We start from the raw sequence: 12729 nt of genomic DNA, 5'->3' as shown, positions 1-12729 counted from the left end.
AAGTATGAGTTCACTGAGACTTTAATTTGTAAAATAATACAAGCATCAGTATGGAATTATTTTTTGGCTTTTCTCCAATTTTTCTCCAGAGTTTGGTCACCTGCCAGTTCCCACCCACCAGTCATATGCCATTCACCAAGCAGGGATGGTGAAGGCTAACAAATGCTTCCTCTGAGACACGTGAAGCCAGCCAAACTGCTGCTCATGCTGCATCACAGCACTACATAACACACTTGAAGGAAAGTGTTATCTACCCTCTTCCCTATACATGAGTTCAGAGATACGATTGGCTAGTGTCACATTGATTGACAGTATGCTATCCCTTCCACCCAGAGAGCATGGACAATTTTGCTCCATTGGCTCCTGGTCACAACCGGCTGTGGCATCTTCAGGATTTGAATTTGTGATCTCTCAATGATATTGCAAATACTTTTAAAACATTGTAGACTTTTGAGTGGTAATATATATCAAGGAAATCCACTGACATTAACTGAAGAGAACTGGAATGAGCAATGCTACTATTCTTAATTGATGCGAGGTGAGGCCAGTCATCTCATTTTGTAGGAACTTATAAGATACAGGTACATGGATGATGCAAAGCTGTTTGTCAAATGTGCTATATCCCCATAATTGTCCCCATAATTGTTTTAGAGCCAGAATTTGGCAAATTTATGAAATGGGAATTGATGCATTGTCAACAGGCAATATAGCTAGAATCAAAAACCCTTTTTAACCATTAATAGTACATGCGTATTCTGTATTGAACTGTATTGGGCATTGGTATTTGACCTCAAGCAATGACAGTGCATAGGCCTACTTATATACTTTTTCTTGTGTAGCTAGCCAAGGAAAAAATTTCCTTTAACAGATTATGCAGTCCCTACATGGCTTTTCATAAATTAAATCAAACATTTGAACATGTGAAGCAAGTGTCACGTATGTGAATAAAACAGCAGAATTCATTGTGAACAGAAAAGCATGAATTAATAGAATAAAATAAACTCGTTCAGATGTATCTAATGATGATTTGATATTTATGATATAATGTATAATATATTTTATAATTTTTTAGAAACATTTTCAATAAAAAAAGCGGGGTCCTCTCGTGCCGCGAAGTCAAAAACGTCACTTCCGCTACCACGAGCACTTTAATTTTGAAAGCTTAAGCTTGGTGCTGCGGTTTTCACTGTTCTGTCAGTAAAAGCATGTTCAGCTTAAACTCTGTGATGGATGAGATATGTGCGGACAGACTGACTGTGCAGCATCTGTCCTCTTTACAGAGTGTAACCAAGGCTTTGAGAGATGAGCAGTTCAGGTGCGAAAATATTTTTATGGAGACATAAAGTGGGAAAGTGACCATCCATGTCCAGTCCTAACTGTTATAGCTGCTAGCTTAGCTAACGTCAGTGTTTTTGCGACAACTGTTTCTAGAAATAATATTAATAATTCTATTAATAATAGAATATGTAACCGTTGCTTAAAATAATGTCAGTAATATATAGGGAATTTATTTAGTGTTAGCAATGACATTAATGTTTTAGACATGTTTGTTGGTGAACACGTCAAACATTAAAATCAAACTCGGTCTAATTAACGTCTTGAGAAAATATACAATAACTGTCATTAAGGTATCATGGTCCTGTCATATATTTTCATAAAACTAGCACAAACATTAAAGTTAAGCTGTTTTTTTTTTTTTTTTTTTTTTTTTAAAGGGACAGGAAATATACATCACTCTTATCATGACGGTGTTATAGAGCAACCTAAACTGATAGCATAGTCAACAGAAACAATATCTGAGACTTGTTTATGTAGCTTTGTGTTAGTTGTGTATGAACATTTAGTGTCAGTGGATTTTTCAGGCAAAATGTTTAGAGAAGAAATGTCCTAAATTTGCTTAGCGTTAAAAACCAATTAGACTATGGATGAGGGGACAAACCATTCCCACCTTTGTTGTGAAACATTTTTCACAGCGTTGAACCCTGGTCAGGGTTGCCGTGGATCCAGAGCCTATCCTGGGAACTCTGTGCCTGACACGGGAATACATCCTCGATCGGACGCCAGTCCCGTTGCAGAGCACCATACACACGCACGTTTATCCTAGGGGCTATTTAGCACAGAGCCAGTCCACCTGGCATGTTTTTGGGAGATGGGAGGAAACCCATGCAGCTGTGGAGATAAAATGCAGAATTCCATCAGACAGTAACCCAAACTCAGGATCGAGCTGGGGACCCCGGAGAGCTGAAGCAGCAACACTACCCTTTGCACCACCTTACCACCAAACACTGAAACAAAATCATTGCTTTCAAAACTAAAGTATTAGGTCTGTTATTTGCTAATAACAATATCAACACAGACTTTTCGGTTCATGTCTGCTAAATCTCACATTGTTCATCATATAATTAGCATTTCCTACACGCTCCCTCTGAACCTCTAGTGCCGCTAGACTGGTGCCACCATCTCTCAGGGTACAAGGAAGGCATGCATCAAGACTCCTCTCTGTTCTAGAACCTAGGTGGTGGAATGAACTTCTCCTAGATGTCCGAACAGCTGAGTCAAATGACGCCTAAAGACCTACTTCTTCTTAAAGTACTTAAATTAGCACTTTTCATTAAAAAAAAAAAAAAATCTATATTTTCTTACTATATTACCTCTCAACAGAGTTTTTAGACTAGTGGTATTCTTAGTCCGTGACCTAGTGATCCAGTATCGGGATGTACTTATTGATAGAGACTTCAAAGCACTTCTGTAAGTCGCTCTGGATAAGGGCGTGTGCCAAATGCCGTAAATGTAAATATCTCAGTAGTTAAGGCTAATGACCAGATTGGTGTGAGTTTAAATCCCAGACTGCCACTGCTGGGTCCAAGAGCAGGGTTATTAGCTGCTTCATTGGCACCGTACAATGGTCGACCCTATACTCTGAGCCCAAATTTTCTAACAGAGTATTTGAGATAATCTGAGAGAAAATATCCACCAGCTGCTGTTGTATAGTGGTAATAGAATTTAATATCAACAGGTCCCAACAGGTCCCCTTAGAGTTTGTCTTGATCATGAAGGTTATCAGAGCATCTGATGCTGTGTTTGAAGACAAGTTCTGGACTGCTTATGCTGCAGGGAGGCATATGTTTTCAGGCTACTTTGAATGAATAAGCAAGCTGACAGTATAGAGGATACGTCATTTACTTCTCACTTTTCATCATGATTTCAGCATTTCAAATGCTGCTTACAAATAAAAGCATTTTTTTAAAAACGTACTTAATAAAGCTTATGTGTGGTGGGGTCCTTTTACATCACAGTGCTGTATTTGTGCTCCCAGGTGTGGTGTGGAGACCGAGGTCCTGCACAGTCTCTCGGCACTTTTATCAAGACTTTCTGATAAGCTTCTAGAGGATGATGAGGCACAGACAGCACCACTGTGTCTCCAGCTTACAGCCGAGTGCTTCCGGGCCCAGAGAAATGCCTGTGTGCAGTGTCCTCACAACCAGCGCATTCTACGGTAACTTACCTTGCATATTACTGGTGGGTTTATTATATAGCATAGAACAGGCATACAGTCAAATTCTAGACCACTTTTTCTGGTAATAGATTTAAATGTTAGCTAGGTCGTTGTAGATGGATGTTTGGTCGGTCATGTTTACACTTAGTGGGATTACTAGGGATCTAAGCATGCTCCCCAAACACACCAACTCGGGCCTTATTTATCAAACTGGATATGAACAAATTTATTCATCAATCCTTAGCAAGATCCTTTACATAAGAAATGTGTTATGCATTTGTTATGCATTAAAGTCCAGTTCAGAAAAACATTCTTATCCTATAATTGCTCCTGAAATTGTGTAAATGTATGAATAAGGAGACTCACTAATGTGAACCTCGATTGATTGGCTTTAAATCATATAACTGGCCTTTAATACAATTTTATATACGAATTACATGGTCAAGTTTGCACTGCTGCTTTCAGTTGCACTCCAAATGTAAAGGAAATTATGTGCATTTTAATGACTTGAAAGAATATAATCAAAATGAAATACATAAGAAAATTAAGACTATCTATTCAATATCAAAAGAAATGGCACCATATAAAAAGAGTTAGTGTGTGTCTGTCATAGCTGATGAGCTGCAATGGCTGAGCTGCATTACTGGAAGATTTTGCACATGCTGTGTTAAGCCAGTCTTTCACCGTTTAGTCATCATTTGGTCATTTTCAGCTTTGTGAGCTTTGTGCCTATTGTGGAGTTTTGTGAGAATCTACAATCAATTTGTTGTGAACATGCTTGGTAATTTTCAGTTGGTTGACATTTAGTAACATATACACATCATTACGCAGAAAATCAGTGTTACTGAAAGTTTTGTAAACCTGCTGGTAAATTTTTTGTTCACTTTGGCTTACAAAAATACACAGCTTTACTAAAAGACTGATAAATGATACCCAGTAATGTCACTGTAAATAGATACTTCAGGTGGGGCAGAGTATCTTTCTAGCCTCGCACAATTATTTTTATTACAACTCTTCAAGTCTTCAAGTTTGTGTCATCTGGTGTTACTTTTTCATGGCGTCTTTCGGTGTTGTTATTATTAGTAGTGGCAAATTGCAATTTTGCTTAGTAACATTTTACACAAATGTACCCCGCTTTAACTGTTAGCTCACCAAAACTGGACAGTTGAAGACTAGAAAAATACTTTTTTTATTTTTTTATCTTCATATGTCCAGTTTAGGTGAGTCTGTGCCCATGATAGCCTCAGGTTAATTTTCTTGGCTAACAGGAGTGGAACCCAATGTGATGATCTGCTGTAACCCATCCACCTCAAGGTTGTGTGTTCTGAGGTGCTTTCCTGTTCACCACGGTTGTAAAGAGTGATTATTTGGCTACTATATCCTTCCTGGGAGCTTGAACCAATCTGGCCATTTTCCTCTGACCTCTCTAATCAACAAGGCATTTCCACCCACAGAACTGTAGCTCACTAAGTATTTTTTTGTTTTTCGCACCTCTCTGCCTAAACTCTAGAGACGGTTGTGCGTGAAAATCCCAGGAGATCAGCGGTTTCTGAAATACTCAAACCGGCCCATCTGGCACCAACAACTAAGCCATGGTTAATGTCAAAGAGATCACATTTTTCCCCCATTCTCATGTTTGATTTGAACATTTACTGAAGTTCTTGACCTGTATATGCATGAGTTTATGCATTGTGCTGCTGCCACATGATTGACTGATTGGATAACTGCATGAATGAGCAGGTGTATAGGTGTTCCTATTAAAGTGACCGGTGGGTGTATATCCAGCATTTCCCACAAGCTATTAATGTGCTTTTGAAAAAAAAAAGGAGTGTCACATTTAATCTTTCCCCCAATAGGGATCAGGGTTGTATCCAGGTATCATTAGGGATTCTTGGAAAGTTACTTACGCTTACACCAGGAGCGTCGGATCATCGTCTCGATGGTAAGTCTATTTAATGTGCCAAATGACATTTAAAACCTAGCAGCATTTTGTTTAAATTGGTCTTGACTCTTACCTGACTAGTTCAACTCAATGCTATGATCATGTGACATTTCTGTATAGTACATTTACATTTTTGAGTGACTGTCGTATTGTAGTATGGCATCTCAGCAGATCCAATATCTTGTTTTGGCAGCACTTCGATGTGGAATTCAGTTTCTCGGCAATGCCGCAGTTGGGAACCAACTATGTAAAGATGACATTTGGGCCTGTGGTTTTCCACACATGTTTTTGTAAGCGAATTTACATCACCCCAACCAATCCTGCATTTTTCATTATGCAGGTCCCCTTAATAGTAAGACTGGTTCCATATGATTTGTGCCAGGAATGCCTCTGAATCAGGCCTTCTGTTGTCTTTTCAGGGATCTTTTGGAACTGAATGATGAGAAGGCTGTGGCGTATATGTGCATGGTCATATACACCTGTCTGGATACAGAGAAGACAGAGCAGCTGGGCGTGGATCCGATCAAGTTGAAAGTGGCACTGAAAATCACTGAGCTGTGTCGTACTCTGCCTGACATTGACTGGACGTATGTTGTGTTTAGCAGATCTGGTTACCTTATTTGCGGCCCAGCTGTTAGGCAGAAAAATGGAAATCTATATAATTGTGATAAAGTACGTGTGATTTGGTTTTGCAGAGTACTGATTGTCACACAACATTTCTTCAAATCCTCCGAGCTCACAGAGAAGATGTATTCAGAGATGAGTGATCATGAAAGGTAAAGAACCTTTATAGTAGAACCCTGCATGTGCCCTAAACAGGAGAGGTTAAGACCAGTAACAGAATGCAAAGATTTGATAGTTTTTAATGCGGCACTTCTGTGAGGCTGCTGATTTGTCTGTGTATTAAAATCTGTGTGAAAAATCTGTATTTACATATAAAAAAAAAACTTCTTTGTCATGTTGATTACCCCTAATAACAGACTCTGTATAATCACATGTTAAAATACATGCTTTTACTTACAATGTATTCTCAATTTCTTTCGAAAAGGCTTACATTACTGGAGCTTGTGATAACTCAACTTGGAGAAGTTAAAGAGGAAGACTGTGTGATTCCTCTGAGAACAGCTCAGTTCTTCACATTATCCTTCCAGCACAGCTGCAAGGCTGTTCTCACTCTCAGCTCCGTCTCATCAGCTGATGAGCAGGTAATTATCTCCTTAAGCTTCAGTGTATGATAATGCAGATATGGGTTGAAAGAGTTAACTGATATCTCCATTGGTTTGTGTGACTAAGGCCTTGGTAGTGATCAGGCTCCTGGATATTCTCTGTGACATGACGTCAGGAAAGAGAAAATTTATGGATCTTCAGAATCACCCAGACCTTCTCCAGACAACAATTGGTAAATACATTGTGGTTGGTCAGCTTACTGGGTTTGGTTTTTAACTGTTAGCAACATTTCCTATAAATCACATCCAAAAAATATATATATATTTAATTATACACTGCACAACTTATAAAATTGTAACAGATTTTAAGAACAGACAGCCTGTAAAATTTAACATCGGGTTTTGTCTTTTTGCTGTAACAAATTTTCACTGACGCTTTAGATGACAAGTTTTCACAGAGTATATCATTTTTGTAGTGTGTGCTGAATTAAGTTGCTTTTGTATGGCCAATAAATGCATAGTCAGAAAATGCCAGTGGCTGTTCCGATACACACACCTAAAGAGTTATTTTAATTTAAGCATTCTTATGTAATGTGAAATATAATGTGGACAGCGATGGGAAGAACAAAGCAAAGCTGGTTAAGCTTATAGAAGTCATTACATACCTTGAGACTTCTGTCAGGCTTTGGCACCACCATGATGGGGCTAGACCAGGGGCTGGCAGATTCCTTGATGATCCCATCCCATAGCATCTTGCTGACTTTCTCCTCAATAACCTGGCTGCGGGCGGCTGGAACTTGGTAGGGCCGCTGTCGAACCACCACTCCTGGTGGGATCTTAATGTCATGTTGGACCAGGTGTGTCAGTCCTGGCTCTGACGAGAACAAGTCCGGGAACTGGTCCACCAACTTCGTTAGGTCCTGTTGCTGTGAAGGTGTCAGCTCTTCTTTTTGGACCAAGGTCTGCCTTGGGAGAGTCTGAGGGGACATCACAAAGCAGACAGGCTCAATCCAGTTCTTCAACAGGTTAACGTGATATACTTGGGTGTTCGGTTACCTGGCTGTTGCAGGCTGTAGTTCACTGGGCCCGCTCGTTCAAGGACTGTGTACGGCCCTTGCCAGCAGGCCAGGTACTTTACAGTTAGCGACTGGGCAGCAGGAGGAGTACGCAGTCCCCAGCCTGGAACTCGCTGACTGAGCTGGCCAGTTGTATGCTTGTTGTTGTTCTGTCTGCGCCTCCTTCATGTACTTCCTCACTACGGGGGCCACCTGGTCAATCCGCTTCTGCATGTTCTGGACATACTTGATGATGTTGCGGAATGGTGAAGGTTGTTCTTCCCATTGCTTCTTTGGCCACATCCAAAGAGGAGCTCGAAAGGGGTGAAGCCCATGAACACCTGTGGTGTCTCCCGCACTGTGAACAGGACATTGGGCAGGAGGAGGTCCCAATTCCTCCCCTCCTCGTCTACCACCTGCCACAGCATCCTTTTCAGCGTTTGATTGAATCATCTGACCAGACTGTCTGTTTGAGGTTGGTAGACAGGCGTCTTGATATGCTTAACCTGTAACAGCTGGCAGAAGTCTGACATTAGTTTTAACACAAATGGCATACCTTTGTCGGTTACGAGGGATTCCGGGAGGTGGTTTTTTTGGAGTGGGACCACCTCAGGGTACTGGGTGCCATAGTCCAAAATAACCACTATGTATTTGTGGCCCTGGGTGGATTTTGGAAGTGGCCCTACCAGTTCCATGCCCACCCTCTTGAAGGAGACAACAATGACGGGGAGCGGGTTAAGCGGGGCAGGTGCAGGCTTGTTGGGGGAGGTGTGCTGGCACTGGCAGAAGTTCTGCACCTCCGCTTCCATGCCTGGCCAGTAGAATCGGTCCCTCAGCTTCTCTAGGGTGTTGCTGGCCCCCAGATGGCCAGCTAGTGGATTTGAATGGGCCAGGTGCATGAGAAAACCCGGTGGGGACTGGGGGGACCTCTTTTCACAACCCATGGTTCGTGCGCATGGACTGGATCACCGCCATCACAATAATTACACACCTACATTCATATGAAATGTATATTTGCAGTTTAGGTTACGTTAAATAAATGTGCTTCCACCTAACATCACGTATGCTTCAGACAGTCAACTTAGCTATCATTAGCTACATAACACTGTAGCTGTGATTTGTAGCTATATAACATGAAGTGAAATTTATAGCACTTTTGCGTAATTACTTTAAACATTTATATCAACAATCTTAAACAAAAGTTCACATTATGTGAAACATTGATTAATAAGGCATCATTTATACACTTTGTCCATTCTTATACAGTGCATCTGGAAAGTATTCACAGCGCTTCACTTTTTCCACATTTTGTTATGTTACAGCCTTATTCCAAAATGGATTAAATTCGTTATTTTCCTCAAAATTCTACTAACAATACCCCATAATGACAACATGAAAGAAGTTTGTTTGAAATCTTTGCAAATTTATTAAAAATAAAAAACAAAAAAAAGCACATGTACATAAGTATTCACAGCCTTTGCTCAATACTTTGTTGATGCACCTTCGGCACCAATTACAGCCTCAAGTCTTTTTGAGTATGATGCTACAAGCTTGGCACACCTATTTTTGGGCAGTTTCTCCCATTCTTCTTTGCAGGACCGCTCAATCTCCTTCAGGTTGGATGGGGAGCATCGGTGCACAGCCATTTTCAGATCTCTCCAGAGATTTTCAATCGGGTTCAAGTCTGGGCTCTGGCTGGGCCACTCAAGGACATTCACAGAGTTGTCCTGTAGCTTCTCCTTTGTTATCTTGGCTGTGTGCTTAGGGTCGTTGTAGTGTTGTAAGATAAACCTTCACCCCAGTCTGAGGTCCAGAGCGCTCTGGAGCAGGTTTTCATCAAGGATGTCTCTGTACATTGCTGCATTCATCTTTCCCTCGATCCTGACTAGTCTCCCAGTTCCTGCCACTGAAAAACATCCCCACAGCATGATGCTTCCACCACCATGCTTCACTGTAGGGATGGTATTTGCCAGGTGATGAGTGGTGACTGGTTTCCTCCAGACATGATGCTTCCCATTCAGGCCAAAGAGTTCAATCTTTGTTTCATCATGGTCTGAGAGTCCTTCAGGTGCCTTTTGGCAAACTCCAGGTGGGCTGTCAAGTGCCTTTTACTGAGGAGTGGCTTCTTTCTGGCCACTCAACCATACAGGCCTGATTGGTGGAGTGCTGCAGAGATGGTTGTTCTTCTGGAAGGTTCTCCACTCTCCACAGACACGCTGGAGCTTTGTCAGAGTGACCATCAGGTTTTTGGTCACCTCCCTGACTAAGGCCCTTCTCCCCCGATCGCTCAGTTTGACCGGGTGGCCAGCTCTCATAAGAGTCCTGGTGGTTCCAAACTTCTTCCATTTACGGATGATGGAGGCCACTGTGCTCATTGGGACCTTCAATGCTGCAGAAATGTTTCTGTACCCTTCCCCAGATCTGTGCCTCTATACAATCCTGTCTCGGAGGTCTACGGACAATTCCTTGAACTTCATGGCTTGGTTTGTGCTCTGACATGCATTGTTAACTGTGGGACCTTATATAGACAGGTCTGTGCCTTTCCAGATCATGTCCAATCAACTGAATTTACCACAGGTGGACTCCAACCAAGTTGTAGAAAGATCTCAAGGATGATCAGTGGAAACAAGATGCACCTGAACTCAATTTTGAGTGTCATGGCAAAGGCTGTGAATACTTATGTAAATGTGCTTTTTTTGTTTTTTATTTTTAATAAATTTGCAAAGGTTTCAGACAAACTTCTTTCATGTTGTCATTATGGGGTATTGTTTGTATAATTTTGAGAGAAATAATGAATTTAATCCATTTTGGAGTAAGGCTGTAACATAACAAAATGTGGAAAAAGTGAAGCGCTGTGAATACTTTCCGAATGCACCGTATCTTCACATTTCAGCTTTATCACATTTGCTGGGACTTCTACCCAAGCTGTGGCTTTACCCAGTGTAGGGCTTGGACTGTGGGGCTGCAGCTCATTTTCAGTTTTTGTTCCAATAATGTTTTTAGAAAATGTAAATATATTTTTTCAAAATTATATAGAAATGAATTAATTTAAATGGTGGTAAAAATGTGTCAGTCTCCTTAAAGAAGACTAAAACCTTGTGTGATTTTCTCACAGAGAAAATGTGGTGTAGTATGTTAGAAATAAGCCTAATCAATTAAGGCTTTCTGTCATTTTCTGTCAAAATGTGCATGATTGTCCTGCAATACTGTCAGAATGGAATTTTTAAATGCGATGTTCTCCCTTTTTACTTTTGTGGGTGGCTAGATTTTTGCTATAACATTACTTAAGTGTGAGATGTGCAAAAAATAAACATATATTAGATCAGGAACATCTGTAATTTTTAGAACTAAAGTTTCACCATGTGAAAGGAATTTCTCACACCACCACACACGTGCTTATATTGTATGTCTCTGCCATCTCGCACAAGAATTTAAGTTTGATAATATCAGGCTGCCTCAAGTAAAACTGCACTCTTAAAGGAAAAACAGAACATTGTAAAACTTGTAAGGGTTTCCCCAAAACTAGAAACCAAAAGAACTTTATGGTGCTGGGTTTAACTTTTGTTTGTGTGAGTGTTTGTGTGTGTGTGTGTGTGTGTGTGTGTGTGTGTGTGAGAGAGAGAGAGAGAGAGATAGATAGATGGTGTGGTTCATGATCAGAAAGCTTAAGATGCACTTGTTTACACTTTCACACCAACAGATAAGTTGTTTCAAATAAGTTGATTCCAAAATCAAAAATAAAATCCTGGTGTAAGCCCAACTTTAGATGTAAAGCATTTGAATGGGCTATTCGTCAGATTCTGCGGTTATTCAAATGCCCCTGACTGGAAAGAGTCTATTTCTGGACGGTTTGTCTCATTCAGAAAACACATAAAGCAGTCGTCTCTCTGTGTGCCACTGCTGGGAACTTACTCCACCACCAGGTCACAGTCCATTACAGCTACACGCTACATTGTACCACAGTTAGAGACACAGGGGATGACAGTACATGATTTACCTCTGCGTTTACTCTATCTTATTATTTTAATTTTTTTGCTTAGTAATTCTGTCATCCAGTATGTTTCCATCTGAATATTTCACAAGGACAGTGTGCAAAAAGAAAATGCAATTCAGTTACTATTGTTAAAGCTGGAAGAAGATTACATAATTAAAAGTGCATCCACTTGCTTACCAACTGTTTCACCTTTTAACACATAACCTTATCACCTTTGTCTCATAGAACTTTGCTTTCAGTGATTCTTTCTTATATACAAATGCAAAATGACCTTTCCGTTATATGCTTTCTACATATTATTGTTCGCCCTAACTATACTATCCTTTGTGTATTAGAGCTCCTGAAAGAAGTGCATTTTCTAGGGAAGGCCAGTAAAAACATTTTCAGTGCAGCGCAGGATTTCTCTCTAACGTCATCAGACAAAGTCGGCACACACCCTGCCCTCAGCTTTAAAGCCCACCTCATTCGGCTGATTGGAAACCTGTGCCATGGACACACAGCCAACCAAAACCAGGTACGACACAAGCAAACCACACAAATGCAGGAAAAAATAATACTAATGGTGTATTTCTGACAGTAAATAAAAACTAGTGTGGACCAAATGATTCTAGACAAAATTACTTAATGAAGGAAGTCTTCTATTTAAATAGCCAAATCACTTCCTGACTCTGGTTTATAGACACAATGTCGATTTTTTGGAAAGGAACGGTTGACCAAGAACCAGAAATCCTTGAAGGCTTTGATTCATGCTTTAGGTTTAGCACAAAAAGCAATCTGCAGAAAACTCACTTCTCGTGGTCTGCACCCTTACTGACTATTAACTACTTGGGTTCTGTTTTTTTTTTTTTTTGTTAGTGAAGTCTCCCTCCTTGAAAACTAATCTAGGGATTAGCATGTACTGATAAAAGCTCCAGGAACTATCGAATCTCTTTTCTTGTATCATCTCTTCTGCCCCTCCCCAAGCTGATTTTCACTTTGTTCCTCCTCTCTCTCTTTTTAATTAATTCCTTTGTGAGTACCCTCCTGTGATGGCAGCATTTGCACCCTTTCAGATCACTCCCATTCAGTCAGCTAAT

The 12729-nt window shown here is 40.5% G+C and overlaps 1 protein-coding gene across 1 annotated transcript in view; it reads left to right on the top strand.

Annotated features, from left to right (window-relative positions):
- The first annotated feature begins 1187 nt into the window (after nucleotides 1-1187).
- atxn10 (ataxin 10) overlaps nucleotides 1188-12729 on the top strand; it is a 21494-nt gene continuing 9952 nt past the window's right edge. The window contains exons 1-9 of the mRNA XM_053650297.1: nucleotides 1188-1315; nucleotides 3317-3496; nucleotides 5353-5438; nucleotides 5632-5728; nucleotides 5858-6025; nucleotides 6134-6214; nucleotides 6487-6643; nucleotides 6732-6837; nucleotides 11989-12167. Coding sequence (XP_053506272.1) covers nucleotides 1206-1315; nucleotides 3317-3496; nucleotides 5353-5438; nucleotides 5632-5728; nucleotides 5858-6025; nucleotides 6134-6214; nucleotides 6487-6643; nucleotides 6732-6837; nucleotides 11989-12167 — 1164 coding nt within the window. The 5' untranslated portion in view covers nucleotides 1188-1205. The remainder of the gene's footprint in view (nucleotides 1316-3316; nucleotides 3497-5352; nucleotides 5439-5631; nucleotides 5729-5857; nucleotides 6026-6133; nucleotides 6215-6486; nucleotides 6644-6731; nucleotides 6838-11988; nucleotides 12168-12729) is intronic.

The sequence above is a fragment of the Ictalurus furcatus genome, chromosome 19, assembly GCF_023375685.1.
Source record: "Ictalurus furcatus strain D&B chromosome 19, Billie_1.0, whole genome shotgun sequence".
Taxonomy (NCBI): domain Eukaryota; kingdom Metazoa; phylum Chordata; class Actinopteri; order Siluriformes; family Ictaluridae; genus Ictalurus; species Ictalurus furcatus.
This window is presented reverse-complemented; position numbering and strand designations above follow the sequence as displayed.